At 40.7% G+C, this 16,123-nt stretch overlaps 1 protein-coding gene across 1 annotated transcript in view; it reads right to left on the bottom strand.

Annotated features, from left to right (window-relative positions):
- Positions 1-5,404: 5,404 nt before the first annotated feature.
- Positions 5,405-16,123, bottom strand: part of jph1a (junctophilin 1a) — a 34,065-nt gene continuing 23,346 nt past the window's right edge. The window contains exons 5-7 of the mRNA XM_051410313.1: positions 8,817-9,550; positions 8,075-8,171; positions 5,405-7,886 (exon numbers count right to left, since the gene is read on the bottom strand). Coding sequence (XP_051266273.1) covers positions 8,091-8,171; positions 8,817-9,550 — 815 coding nt within the window. The 3' untranslated portion in view covers positions 5,405-7,886; positions 8,075-8,090. The remainder of the gene's footprint in view (positions 7,887-8,074; positions 8,172-8,816; positions 9,551-16,123) is intronic.

Here is a 16,123-nt window from a genome sequence, read left to right as displayed (position 1 = left end):
TGTAGAGAGAATCGCCCCCCCCCATTTAATTTATTTACTCTACATCCTGCTCGTCGCAACAAAAAAAAAATGTCTGTTTGAAATTATTTGTGTCCCTCTTCAGTTTTCAGAAGACACAACACGTTTAATAAAACCATATGTTGTAAGTTAATCACAAAATGCGCAAATGAAAAACATGGGCAAAGCAGAGGCTATTTCTGGATAAGGAACATTAACACATGCGCCACTCAATATAAGTCAGTGTCACTGGATATTAAGTTTAGATAAGAGACGGGAAATAAGGATATGAATTTTTAATTTCAATAAAGACCTGAGATGACTTGTCAAATTTACACTGGTTTACAGGCCATCAAGGAGGAGATGAGATTCCCTCTGACGCCTATAGGGGGCGCTTGTGTTTCAGGTTACCCTCCCTGACTGGCTGTGATGAGTGAAAGCAGGTGCTGATTGGACATGACAGAGACATTTTGCAGGCCCATAAATCTGGATTCAAGAAAGAATGAGAGAGAGAAGGCATGCACTCTGCACTATCACACACTTTAAAAGCCCAGTGAGTAGAAACCCAGCACTTCAGAATATTATACTTTATTTTAATTAGAAAAGTATGGTAGGACAGTTAGAAGAGTATTCATGTTTTGATAGTGTTATAACCTTGCAGGGTCATCTAAAACACCCACATTTTCTAAACTAGACCATTAAGTTTGTTGTTTGTATCACCAACCAACCCTTACAGCTCAAGTATCTTCTAACAGGTAGATGGGTGTCAGTCATATAGATCATAGACAGTTGAGAAGCGGGCACATTCTGTTGTCACGGTCAGGTTCAGAATGTGACTTTGCCCTGATCCTTCCTGGACTTCTTTCATGCAGGAAAAGTGATGACTGTTGAAATCCGAGGCTTCCAAATGGACGCAGGGTTATATGAGCCGGGACAGTAAGAGTAGACTACTGAGCTTGCATGTAAATTGTGCCGTTTGACCCAGAGGTGGAAGACGGGAAGGAATTATAGCATTTTTTTATACTGTTGTTCATTTACACACACATATATAAGGGATTCACAACTGATTCACAGATGGGACAAAGTAGACCATCACCCCTAATGCTCTGACCACTCTTGTTTAATTGCCTGTTCTCATTGCTACCTCAGATGTCAATAGCGACTTCTGCAGAGGTGACACCTGACCTGGTATTTATCTTACAGTAATGCCCGGCTTAGCAATGCTGTCAGTTTGTGTTCCAGAAAGTTCTAGTAGCCTCCTCCCTGTGTTGCCTGTTGACTCACACACGCACACTTACACACGCTCTCGCACACAACCAAAAACAATCACTGACCTTCCAGTCCCCCATTACACCATTAGTGCTTATGATCAGAGCAGGCGGGTGGCGGCAGCCGCTTTGATGTCTCTCTGATATGACCCACCCTGCTGCAGCTGCTCTCAGCTCTATTTTGGGGACCCTGCTGTGGGCCCTTAGAACAGGGCTTCCTTAACACACACATACACACACAATACATGCAAACTCTCTTGTCATGCCAAGTTATATCACCCACACAACTGTATACTTTCTCAGATCTTGCACAGGTCATTCTGCAGATGGTGGGATGCAGTTAACTTGCTAGAAAAGGCACTTGTCAGACTTTATGCTTGTTAGTCTAATTCAATATTGGTGTTTGTCTGACATCTTATACAGTGAAATGTGCCGCATTCAGCATGGTTTACATTCTTATAGGTGAGAATATGTGCGGTTACAATTGGTTCATACATGGTTGACACAATGATTTGACTAGCATACCTCCTTTCCCACTTTTTAATACCACCAGTTTCAATACCAGAGTCGGTCAAATGTCAATGTATGGGATCATTTATGAACAGTACAATAGCTTAGTTGTAGAGGCCCCCAATGAAACCAGGTCAGAAATTTAGCCATGATAGGGAAAGATGGGGGAGGAGTGTCTTTGGGCGTTTCTTCTCTGAAAAGAGGGAACGGCTTGTCACAATGAATTTGAAGGGTACTGTCCCTTTTGCCTGCAGCAAGTCGCAGTGCCTTGCAAGTCTCATGTTGGTCCTTATCTCATGAACCTTTGCTGGAGAGGAGCCATGGCATGTCACAAACAATTATGTCTCATTGCATGAAATGTAAAATTATTATATGCAATGTAAATTAGAGTATGTATTTATTTCAATAGTCTTAAAATACACCAACAGAATAATATCTATTTTAATGAACAGTTGTTTTTTTCTATTTTGTGTAATGGAATCAGTGATAGTTATAGTGTATCATAATGTGTAAGAAGACATATTAGACTGTCTTTATTGCGTGATTTCAAGCTCAGACATGCTGAAGCTTATCAGCTCTCGTTGCTACTAAACCACAACACCACATACAGTAGTATCATTTGGTGACAGTTTGAACACTGACTCACGCAGCACACATCTGTCATGTGCAATCCTTGGATGGACATAACGTCTGACAAATTGTTAAATCATTAAATTCTTCAGGAATCTTATTACACGCTGACGGCTGACATTGGCATCACGAATGTGCTCGACTTAACAAAAAAAGTGCTGTCCGGTAATGTGATACCTTTATTTACCCAAACACAGTGGTCAGAGTCTCTTAATCATTTCTTGGATAAATAGATGCACTGGAAGCAGAGCTGTTTACCAAACAGAGAGTCAAAGGGAAAAGGGGCTTTTATTTATTTTATCAAAATCTTTTTGAAAATTACAGGCACAGCAGCAATACACAATGCTCTCTGAGTCACTGAAACAACATTATTATAATCATGATTAACAGTGCACCCTGCAATACAATATTGATTCAAAGCCACCAACTTACGCGACCATTAAGACAAAGTGGTTTGCTCATAACCTAGCCACAAGCAGAGAATCAAACTGAGGAGAAATAACATCTTCCTAAATCATAAAATGATCTAAAAAGTCCTTTAAAACATGTTCCTGCTTTTGATGTTCATTTTCTATACAAAACAATGCCATTGCCCTTACTCCCCACATGATGAAAGCTTCAAATGGCATAACAGACAGATAAGTGGATGTGACAACCATTTACTTTCAATAGCCTGAGGCTAATGCGCTGTGTTGAGGCCTTGCTTGTTTGAACTATAATGACTCACCCAACAGGCCCCTATGATAAAACCTTCACCACAACTCACATGTCATTAGATAAACAGACCATGAAAAGGCATATAAGTGAATTGTGTTTACTTTTTAGCTGTCCATGTGCTATAAAAACGTCACTTGGAAATGTTAGCACAAAAAGTGTTGCATGTTTGAATTATCATACACCTATAATAGTTTACTTTAGATGACAGAGTGGTAGGTTTATGCTCTTATAACTGAGATTTGTTTGTGTAAATATAACAGATGAAGTGATGCTAAGCTAGCTATGCAAGGCATGGAAAGGGGATCTGCTTAATACTGATGTCTTAGCAACAGTTTTTAAAAACGCTGGGCACTGATATCCCCTCACTGCTTACAAGCCTTAATCCAATTTTAGAAGCACAACCAAGTTGTTTTTCAGTCAGAAGGTGGAGGCTTGGTCTCAGAGAGGGAAGTTAAATATACACATGAGAAACTCTTGCTTTCATCTTAGTGGGTATGTGCCAGACTTGAGATGCCGATACTGTATGTTCAAGCCAAAAGACACACAGCAGAAAAGGAAATATAATTCTTGATATAGTTGATTTATTCTTCATAAACCAATCAGCATCAATTTACCAAATTTACCACCTATTTAGAATTTATAAGCAGTACAATATATGGTTCAGTCCACAGTAAGTAAATAGAAGTATATATATATATTTAAATATTTTTTATTATAATGCCTCTAATCAAGCATCCATAACTGGTGTATAAAGAGTTAATAAGTGCTCAAAGGTCCACTGTGTAACATTTAGGAGGCTCTATTGCCAGAGATGGGATATACTATTCATAGGTATGTTTTCATTAGTGTATAATTACCTGAAAATAAGAAATGTGATTTTTGTTACCTTAGAATGAGCCGTTTATATCTACAGACGGCGTGGGTCTACAGACAAACCTAACTCTGGCTGTAGATAGGGCCCTTCATGAGTTCATGGTAGTTTCTCCTACACACAGCCAGTTTTTGGTTTCTTCGTTCTGGGCTAAACTTAGTTAAGAATATAAATTTCCTGCTAGCTCACTCAGCCCCACAGAAAACCTAAATTCACCCTCTGAAACAGTGTGAGATGAGAGAAGTCTCTGCAGGTTTTGCAGTGTCTGCTGACGTGAGGGCAGAGGGCACAGCCAGTGCATGACACGGAGTCGCAGATTTCAGGCAGGTGCCGCTGCTGCTGTAACACTACACTAATCCAAGGCTGATCAGCAGTGGAAACAGTACAAACTGACCCCAGACAAACCGGGGCACCTGCCTGCGCTCGCACTGCTAATGTGAGACCCCGACGAAGATACTTTGATTTCATGCCTGCTCTTTTCCCCCCGGATCTCATTATGAGGAGGTCACCATGAGGCCATCTTTGCTGGGAGGCTATGCACAGATGAGGTGATGAACCTCGAAGATACATAAAAGTGAACATGAGACTGGAATTTAAAACATTTTTATAAGACAAGAAATCATAGCATCCATCAATCCAAATCCATCCGTAGATTTCATGCCACTGTACCTGTAGATGTTCCATTAATGTTTGTTGTATAGGCTATGCTGTGCTGTATTGTTTGTATTGTGTTTTATTATACCTTTCGGTAGGTAGCATTGGAGAAACTAGCAAGAGACGGCTACATTTTAAAAGTATGCAACCAAAATATCCCACCCCCTCCCTTCAGGCCTCTCTCCAAACCCACTCCCCCAACACACATGAACATGGAGTGTGGAGCACAGCACATTGTTGTCATTGCTAACCGTATCCAACTACCTCATGTCTCATTTATACATAGTCCATGTTCTACACAGTTCAGGAAAATAACAAATTCCCCCCAAGAACTATTGACTAGTCTTTTTCTGCCAATCTTGGGCAACTAGCTCAGCTTTTGGAAGACTTCGCTCAATGAGTGCCGGGTCAGAGTGTGCAGAGATAGGTAGGTCAGCCAGCCAGTCATTTAATTCGGCCGAATGGGCTTATTACAAGCCTGTCAGAGATACCAGATTTTTTTTCTTTTTTCCCTAAAGGATTTGATTCATTGATCGCTGTCAAGATGTAAAGTTAATTTCAACCAATCTAACAAAAACATGTTCTGGAATACATTACCTACCCTAGATTTAATATACTGTAATGAGTCATTTATTTGACATAATGAAGAAAAATCAACAAATCACATCACAACACCTGGAAGCTGTGGAAAGGTATGATCAATGGGATGATGCATATTAGTGTAAGAGTATCAAAAATATCAGAAAAAAGAAAAATGTAGTGTAACAAGGCATAACATCTTTATTGTTATACACATAACTTCATCTCCAAAGACTTTGCACAAATCAGTGGGGTAACATGAACCTTGAGATATCAAAAGTCTCCCGCAGTTCCTCGTTATATCCTTAAATACTCAAACAAGTACATCTGCCTTTCACATCCCCAAATGGTACATACAGTACATCCAATTAGAAATAAAGTATTTTTTTCCACTGTCAAACATTATCATATGTGCATTACATTACCAATTACAAACAAGTTATATTCATTGTCAAAATACAGGTGTGCAAATTGTTAGAAAAATACCAACTCATACCAGATTCTGGATTGTGCTCTGTAAAAATCCTTACAAATAGTATATAATAATCTATATATAAATGACTCCAACATGCAATGTTGCATTTCAAAAAATATCCCATAAACAGGCTGTTCTGTTAAACCCTCTGAAACTCTAGTCTTCACCATGCTCACGTGAAGACAGTTAAAACAAGAAAAAGAGGGTGTAGCAAAGAAAGGGAGAAACATGTTATTTAATGCATCAAATTCTTTAATACAACAATCTTTTTGAATTATTTAGTTTCTTGGTCTGCTTGACTAGATTGTAATAGTTAGTTTTCCTATAGTTGATGTGGACAGTTTGCAAACATCTGACTGGCTGAAGCATTCTCCAAATGTAATATGCTGCTCATCGTGTAACAGACAGTATAGTCAAGTTGAACTTCAAAACTGAATTGCAGCGAAGAAAACCTAGCCATATTAAAGCCCTTTTTATGATGACCAATGTCCACAAACACATCAGTTGTACAATGAATAAATAATTAATCTTGGTAGTGATGACAGTAAATGTCAACCATATAAATAACCACATTTTTTTTTTTTTATCAAAGAAACTCATGCCATACCTGCAACAAAGACTACAAACAGCTATGATGAGGCAAGTTAAATGCATGATTCAGGTGATGACAACAGTCAAAGTATCCCCCACACCACAAAGTTAAGACAAGGATGGCATCTCTTTCCCTCCCTCCCTCCCCTTCCTCATCTTTTTTTCTGAGGTAAACAGTAGTACTGTTAAAGACTTTTAAAGGCATCTCCTTCTCCCTGGTGCCACATTCCCCATGGCCTCAACCTGAATAAATTCAACTTCCACTGTCCACAAGACTGTCTTCCTCCAGTCTCAAAAGCACGCAAGCACTGTTGGGCCTACAGAAGCAGCTGCGTGAACTGCGTCTTTGCATTTTACTCTGAAACATTGAAAGCAAATACTAGACTGAAGGAATTCAAACAAAAGGCTCGCACAATGAAATAATTTTCCTTCTGATTTAATAAATAACATAAGACATTTGTTACTTCACTCTCACAGAGCTAAGTAGCTTTTAAATTGTGAACCCTATTCCTAAACTCAGTGCCGGCTGTTAATCGACACCCTCTCTCAAAACCAGTCTTTTCTAATTATGAGAGTATAACAAAATAAATGGAACATAGGATTTTTATAATGGTACAACCCCCCCCTTTTTTTGGCAAAATATACTATAAGCTTTCCTTTGAAAAAATAAAACATATTGCACTTTCAGTAACATGAATGTGTAATGTCAAATTACAACTGAGTAAAATTTCAAAATAAAAGGGAAAACAAATCGATTTACTCATTTTGAGAAATTTTCCTTTTCAACTACAAGCGTATGACTGCAGGTAACCAACATTCAGAGAACAACAATGAACAAAAAAAGCTACAATAAAACAAAAAAACAAACAAAAACAAAATGTTAAAACTGTACCATGCACGGGGAGTGTTTTAAAGCAGTGTATCCTGGGTTACAATGGATGGAGCTTGAGAAAGCTGCTGTGGTGATTGGGTAAACAGAGTAAGACTGGCTAGTGACCGTGCTAGCACTGACTGCTGGCAACGGCCGTGCCCAGTTTCCTGTTGCAAGTGTGGTGTGAACCCCAGAAAACGCTCCATACACCCGAGCACGCTCCCGCTGCGACTGTCCCCCCCGGCCGCTGGGCTCACATCTCCCCATCAAAACGTCAGATGGCAAAATAGAAAGGCAGCTGTTTGCTCCCATCATCTAAAAGTGCATCTCCACACTCTTCCAGCAAAGTCCATCAGCCCACCACTATCTCTGCCAAGGCAGTGGGAGTGGGCTGTAGAGACCAGTGCTTGGATCAGCACACGTGTGGGTTTCAATTACTTCTTTTTTCAGACTGTGTATGTTTGGTTGCATTTTTAAACTTTTTTTTTTTATCTCACTAGACACGACATTTCACCTCAGCTTTTAGAGAAGCCAAAGGAGTGCTAATTCACGGGGCTGGCCCTAAAGAAGGCCCATGACAGGATGGTGGTAGTGATGCCTTCCTCCTGATTCTCTTCGGTGTCACGTTGATTCCTAAACACCTACGGCCACCCCCGTGTCTCACTGGCGCCATTTTCATTTTTCAAGGCCGCCGATGCAACTGTACCGGTTGCCATGGTTTCACTGCAACATAAAACAGTGTGTTTGGATTTAATTGGCTGCTTGTCACATTTCAGACACACATTGCGGCACCCAGGACACACAAGACATGAATAGAAGGGCAGATTCATCTTTCAAAATACACAAATTCATCTGCTCCTTAGTCATTTTTGTTGATGAATAAAGGTTTCTAGGGAAATAAATGAACTTACCTGAGAAACAGCATCATCATGTCAGAAAATGGACAAATATAATTGCAAGGCCAATATTCAACAGCATTACCATAGCAACAAGGATTGAGTTAGGACCCTGCAAAAAATGACATTATGATAAAGATCAGATATCACATAATAATCTGTACAACAGTCAAATGATCTGTACTGAAACTTCACAAAGCAAGTTTATTAAGAACCATTTGAATAGAAATAGAAAGTATTAAAGGAATATCTCTACATTTTGGGAAATATGCTTATTGACTTTCTTGCCAAAAAGTTCAAGTACACAATTGTTACCACTCTCATGTTTGTACGGTAGATGAAGCTACAGCCAGCAGCCGGTTAGCTTAGCTTAGCACAAAAACTGGAAACGGGGAAACAGCTATGGTCACAAAATATGCCTAATACAACTAATTAAATAAGCTATAGCACGCTTGCAACTGAGTTGCCTGGCAACAAGCGGACACTCCGGGATGTTACTGGTCCATGCCAAGAAATGTAAGAAGAAGAATGTAAAATGCTGCTTGTTGTGTTTACACTTCACATTTTGTATGGACTAAACAGACAAGATATAGTTCATATATAGTATAGTAGTAGATAAAGTTAGCTTCAGAGGTGCTGATAGGCAGACGCTGTTACCTTTGGCCAGAGCCAGGCTAGCTGTTTGCCCCTGACATTTCCCAAAATGTCAAACTATTCCTTCAAAAAACACTTTTCCCTTCCTAACACTGGCACTTACTGTTTCTTCCATGCTTTCTGCAATCTCCATACTGGCTTTCTTTGTGTCTGCGAGGCTCTTTGGCTTTAGGGAATCCTGCTTCCTGAGTTTCTGGTCGCTCTTGCTCTCCCGGATGGAGGCTGGCTTAGGAGTGGGGGTACTATAGGATTTAGGGGGTTGTGGGGGCATACGTGCCAGGGCCAGGGCACTGGGCTCTTCTTCTACATCCTCCTCAGGGTCCGGGGGTGGAGGGACCCTTGTAGGGGCCTTGACGTAGTAACTGTGGTACTCAGTGTGGAGTTCGCCATTGACTGGAACTGCAGGTGGCTGTGGAGGAGGAGCAGATGCTGCGGTAGACTGCTGAATCTTAGCGGGTTTAGGTGGAGCCTCAGCATGCACATGAGAACCTTTAGGGCCATCAGTGACCGACGGCCTCTCCTCTTTACTCAGCTTTCTATTAGACCGCTCATCCTTGCTGCTCTTATGACTTGACTTCTCTTCTTTGCTTGTCTTGCGGGATGGCTTTTCTTCTTTGCTGGTTTTGCGGCTGGTGCTGTTGGCGAGTTGACCTTTCTTCTTACTGGAGTGAGGCGAAGGGGGAGACGTGGCTACAGGGCTGGTTGCAGGGGAGTGGGGCGGAGTGGTACCTTTGCGGTAAAAGTGGGGAGAATCTTTTGGGGACCTGTCCTTCTTTTCAACAGGGACCTCTTTAATCTCCACAGGCTCCTTTAACTGTTGCTTTATGTAGTCAGGTCCTGCAGAGGCGAGAGAGGCGACACACATTAACATGATTAATAATACTACATTCAAGTATAGAGCAAGGAGATATGCCGTTATATAATATTTTTCATTGTGCAACTGATGTAATATTTTTTAACAAGACAAACAAATTTGTCTTTAAGCAATAGTTGGACATGTTTGGTTAATATGCTTATTCTTCTTGCTGAGAATTAGATGAGGTTGCTCTCAAGTCTGTACAGTGAACACCAGCAACCGGGTAGCTGAACTTAGCACCAACACAGGGAACAAGGCTGAAAGCTAAGCAACAGCATGACTCTGTGCAAAAGTAACAAAATCACCATACCAGAACCCGTAAAGCTCACAAATGAACAAGTTATGTCCTGTTTGTTAAGTCAACACGTCGTTTTACATTTCGGTTTTTGTACCGATTAAAACAACAACATATAATATTAAACCGGCTAAAATTATTTTCTCGTCTGACTCTCATCAAGAACGCAAATAAGCATTTTTCCACTAAAGGTCAAAATTGTGATTTGTGTAGCTGGGCATTCTATATCACGTATATTAGGAGTAAATAGCCCATAAAGGCCCACCAAGATTCAAATGCACCATTACCTGAGGTTCATCGTTCAATGACCAAAATACTATGCTAAAATTTCTGATCCAGCCACTGTCCAAGAAGCCAGATTAGGAGAACAGATCTCTCTTAATTTGCTATCCATCATGTCTGAGTTCCGCCGTGAGCTAGATTTAAACCAGGGCTGGCCCTAAGCATAGCTGAACTTTCAAATAAAATATTCATGAATCAACATTATGTATGCAATCATTCTGCAAAGACTGAGGCAGACAGGGGAAAATAGACTGATTAATGCAGGGTCACAAACATCATTTCACAAAGGAAGCCTCCTCTGCAGGCTCATCTTTATCATCAGTCATTCTCTTTTATCATTATGTTGTTTTCCTGGAAAGGCCCTTGTCACACAATTCTCAGCCTCCAACCAACACGGCTGTACAGATAAAGAGAGTCGACCTTAAGTTGCAATGATGCTTCTTTTTTTCTCTGGGAAAGCTCATACTGTTGGCCACTTCCTTTCTCTCTTCCAGGAGTTTATGGACTAAGGTCCTGGGTTAGTAGACACAGACTCTAATGATACTACTCCAACTAAATGCGAACTCTTCCTTTAAAAACACATCTTTTGAATTTTCATTATGGACATTACGTCCTGTAATGTGTGGACAATAGGGCCTGAATCTGAATGTAAATGCATTTTTACATGTGAGAAAAATGACGCTTTATCTGTCCCTTTGTTCTGTACTGAATTAATATTTATTAGAGACATCAGGCTCTTTGTTTGCCTGTTTTTTTTTCACTTCGCCTAAATCAGAAGGTGTCAGAGTGACTAACACAGGGACAATGCTGCTTTGTTTGAGGTAAATCAGATGGCATGAGCAGAGAAGGATCCTCCACATCCCATATAGCCAATTTGAAAGAGAGAAAAATAAATCTAGAAAATAGAATCTATTTTACATGTATGTTTAGAAGGCAGGATTACGAAGACAGATTACTGATCTTTAACTCCAAACTGTTTTGCTTGTTTTTTACTCCTATTCACCCCCAGGAGATACTATACACTCAGTCAGTGTACAATGACGTGATACTAATGTTCACATGGGTGAGCTCAGTACTGACTGGGTTGAAAAACGGGTTGATCTCAGTGATCAATCAAAAGGATTTACGAGACGCCTCATATGCATGCCACCTATTAAGTTTATGCACTGTAATTTAATAAAATAATTCATATTGATTTAGACACTTAACACCTCTAGGAACAAATGCACAAACCTCAAATCCTGAAGGGAACAAATGTATCCAATCCCATATCAGCCTAAATGGCCTTATCGCCAAATCTTTTGGGCCTCAGTACTCATAAGCCTGAAGTATTTTTCAGCTGCATGGCATTCCTAATTTGTTTCATAACTGCCACAACCAATAAGACCCACTACAAAGAGACGAGGAGACATTTGAACATCTGCGGGGCTTAATATATCTGCCGAGCTTAATTTCACACCATAACTCAATAAGAGTTAGGACTTCGTAGGCAAGCAGTTTCACTCTGTTTGGGGACAGATTCCTGCGAGGGGTTCCAGGCATTTTCTGAATGGTTCTGGGCACCAAAATGACCCCTGCCTCACACAGTCACACACTGCACTACCTTGCTGAAGCCTTGCTAAATTCCAAAATATGCTGAACATGAACATGATTTTTCAACACGAGAAACAAGTTTTTTTCATTCTACATAATGAATATAGTTGAATAACTCTGAGTAACTCGCATTCACTTTATTGACTCAGTCTGGTCCACCATGGAAGAAGACCAATAAACTATTTAAACATTTACAAGCTCAAATGAACTATGTACATATAAGCTATAAGAACTATTTATGTATTTACAAGTTATAGGAACACCATAATCCAGAGATCGGGAGAGAAAGAATGAGAGAAGGTCAAACGTGCCCCACATGCCACACCGACTGACAGCCTGCACATGGCGCAAGAGGAGAGGGAGAGACCCCTGCGCTGTTGGTAGAAGAGCTGTGGACTGCGAGTACTCTGAGCAGCATACATTGGAATGATATATTTATATATTTATACTTATATCTATCATATATTTGAATATATTTCTTGTGTTTTTCCTGATGGTCTGAATAAGTTGCCAAATTTATATTTTTTTCTAGAAATGAAGTCGCTAATAGGGCCAGGTTCTATTTTATTTTCCCCCGGGACAATGGGACATCCTTAATTTTGTGCTGACTAGAAAGCTGCAAAAGAATCTTTTGGGAATTTTACTTTGATTAATCTCATATTCGGATTATTTAGTAGATATTCTAGCTTGTGTAGACCTTGTAATGAGTGAGTGAAGATCTATGAGACATACTCTTCGAAGGAATCCTGCCAGGTCAGCTGGAACATGTACTGGGACTCAATTACCCAAATGGCCGCGGTGTTTCTTTCATCTGAACATTGATCAGCTGAGCTGAGACCAGAACCCACCAAAGAGGGTCATTAAAATAGGCCTTGGTATTCGTCATGACCTAGACAAAAATACTCATATAAAACCCAAATAAGCACAAATAAAGATCTGAATGACATAATTTAGAGGATTTTCCTCATATTAAACGTGTGCATACAAAGATTTCTATTCGTTCTAATAAATGCTTAACTGTTGTATGTACTGTCTCTTTGAGGTTATTAGAATACAAGCTTTTGTTTAAGCTGCAGTTGCCAGTTCTGTTCATGTTAATCCACAGCACATTTTCTGCTCCAGTGCTCTCTTGGCAAAACACACGCGCTGATACACACACCCATACGATCATATACTCACACAAAACACAACGGATTGACTGTTTAAGACCCAGCCTAACCCCTACTGACCTTAATATGAGATGAACTGCAGTAGCAAGAGGGGAGCTTCACTATGTGCGTGCATGCATGGATATGTGTTTAGATGGGAAGGAGTTCATACTGTGCTCTTATCACATCTGTTGCCACTGCGCATCATTCTGTGTTCAACAGAAGATTCAAAGGGGGACAGTAGCTTGTAATCTACTGTTATAAACCGCAAAAGTTGAAAGGCCATCAAACAACTGTGGCCTGAAAAGAAATATCTCTTTTCACCATTTAAATCTTGTCTTTCATGAAGCGCTGACAAGCAAACACTGACTCAAGGCTATTGTTGATATATGAATGATGACAGGTCTTGGTTGCTGCCTTGCCTTTACATCCTTCTCAACATGGAGAGAAATATACATTTCCTAAGGCAAACAGTTTGCTTAAGTGTTTCATTGTGTCTATATTTCAAATGTAATAACATGTCTTCCAAGTATTAATCTGTTCTGTGGGTTGTGATCGCAGCATGTTCTCCACACTGTTATATTTACCATTCATGACTCAATTTGTAGCGTTTTAGATTTTCTCTTTCTTCCTCCTACTCACACTGGCAGATGGACAGGGGGAGCTGTCATTGTTTGGCCAGATTACTTCCACTACTGTTACATAGACACACACACACACACACACACACACACACACACACACACACACACACACACACACACACACACACACACACACACACACACACACACATGCACGCTTACATTTGTACTCATACAAACACATGCAAATAAAACATACCCCATTGTCTGTGGCTACTGGTTGAGTGTAATCTCTGTCTTCCGGTGCTTTGTTTTTAAGTGGCCGCATGCAAAGAAGAACACGGATGGCCTCATGTTCACATGAACTGACATGTGATTGATAGAGACATGGAGGCATGCTGGAAGACGCTGCTTGAAAAGAGTCAAATCCAGACGAGGAAATGGCAGCAAAAACAAGAGACCTTTTTCCAAACACACAGTTAAAGGTGCATTGTGTAACATTTAGGAGGATCTATTGACAGAAATGTAATATAATAATCATAGGTATGTGTATAATCACCTGAAATAATAAGATTTTTTGTGTTTTCGTTACCTTAGAATGAGCCGCTTTTATGTACAGACGCCAAGGGTCGTCTTCCATGGAGGCTGCCATGTTTCTACAGTAGCCCTTAACAGACAAGCCAAATACTGGCTTTAGATTTTCATGTGTTTTGTGGCCACTATAGTTTCTCCTATACACACTTGGAAAGGGAGGATGAAGCAAGGGAATTGTAATCTGCAACTACACTGCTAGATGCCAATAAATCCAACACACTGGACCTTTGACATGATGATTTAGCAGATTTGAATACATCTGCATATTTAGTTAGAATTTTTAAAACAAATGTTTGCCATGTTTCTTGGAAGTTTGCCTTTCATACAACTCTGATTTACAGAGACAGTCCAAAAAGTTAGAATCAGCCTGCTTTCACAAGTCCCACATTCACCCAGACTCCTCTCTTTTCATGCAGTAAGACTTTAGGAATGGACTTGAGTTTTACCTCTATTGTGAATGCAATTTCCCATCTACCTTACATTACTTTACAGTATTGTAAAGGTGATATCTTAAAATACTTTATATGCTGTATCCTTGAAAGTCATAAGAAGTTGTTTGGATGACTTTAAACTTCACCTGAACTACTGTCTTACTCCACAACACCTGCTGCCATGAATATAAAGCAACACCTGCTCATGTATGCTTTTTAGCCCTGACAGGTCGAGGCTTTTATGGTTCCACCTGGTCCAAGTGTACCTTGACTGGGTCAAACAGAGCGGTGTGGGAGCCCTGCTGCCCCCCCAGTGATCGGCTGAAGGAAGGGACAGCTGCTCTGCGTCAGCCCTTGAGAGGGGCGAGTGGCGGGCCGAGCTCCTCTCAGTGCATAAGGATTTCAGCTATGTCTCCATAAGACCCCAGTGAGCACCAAATATAGCCCAATTAACGTCACGACACAGGCCACGCCTAGCTAACCCTCGCTGCTCCCCCTCCAGGGTGCTGTATGTGAACCAATCATAAAGGTCAGGGTCCTGTTCCCTGTGACCCTCTCTTCCCTTTTGAAGTACACACTCCCAATCTGGGTGATAATCTGCTATGAGTCTGAAATGCCAATTACAAACAACAAGGGGTTTAGACCCCTGGTTGTTACCCTAGAGGACTTATTAGAAGCTGAGCGATGGGGGTATGTGAGAATATTTCCACTGTAGAGGTAGACATTGAGGAAGCAAAGCAGATTAGTTTGGGAAAGTCACACAAGTTCCTTCTAAAGCGAGGTACTCAGATTGAGCGGCTTTGTCCCACTGTAACATAAGGATAAACAGGGTGATCTGGATTCCACACCCACTTGGTATATTGTTTTAAAGCACACAGTACATTTTTTCTTTGAGGTTAGCAGGAAGCTGCCAATAGGGGAATCTGTTTACACTCAAACATGATATAACCTGCCTAGGGAGAAACTGTGAGCCAGCAACAAACCTTGAGGTAGGCCATTTTCCATTCCAGAAACTGTTACAAGGCTCAAATAAACTAGAAATAAATTGAATGTATGGAAAATAGGGTTTGGCTATTTGCAGGTGCCACGCTGGCTTTTCGGCTGAGCTTACCAGACATGCTTACGTAACCGAACATCGAAACGCTGCGGCTCAGATGTCGCCCTGCGCTGCACATTATTATGACATCGACCACTTTCTCATTCATGATCTGACTTATAAGGCAAGGACAGTCTCCGCACAGACTTGTGAACCCGGAGATCACCCGGCCTGCCAAGCATGACCACCGTTTTCCACAACACAAACAAGCCGCAGGATGTCTCTGGCCCGGGCTGGCCATTTCTGTGGCTTAGTGGAAGGACATGCTTGAATGGGTCCCATTGTCAATCTATTTGTCACCCACTATTTTGTGGGGGCTTTTGGCAAGGGCCCAAGGTCGGCTAGCTCATAGGCCTAAATATATTACACACAGTAGAAGAGGCAAGGCTAGTACAGATCTTACACTATAAAAAGAAATAAACAAAAAAGGTATGACATAGCACTTCTGAATATGCCAGCACCCATCCAAATGATGGCTATAGAATATACCAAATACTGTCTTATCTAGATGAATGCTAAGTTGTTGTTGTT

The sequence above is a fragment of the Dicentrarchus labrax genome, unplaced genomic scaffold (assembly GCF_905237075.1).
Source record: "Dicentrarchus labrax unplaced genomic scaffold, dlabrax2021, whole genome shotgun sequence".
NCBI classification, from domain to species: domain Eukaryota; kingdom Metazoa; phylum Chordata; class Actinopteri; family Moronidae; genus Dicentrarchus; species Dicentrarchus labrax.
The sequence above is the reverse complement of the archived record's forward strand: the minus strand, read 5'-3'. Positions and strand labels throughout refer to the sequence as shown.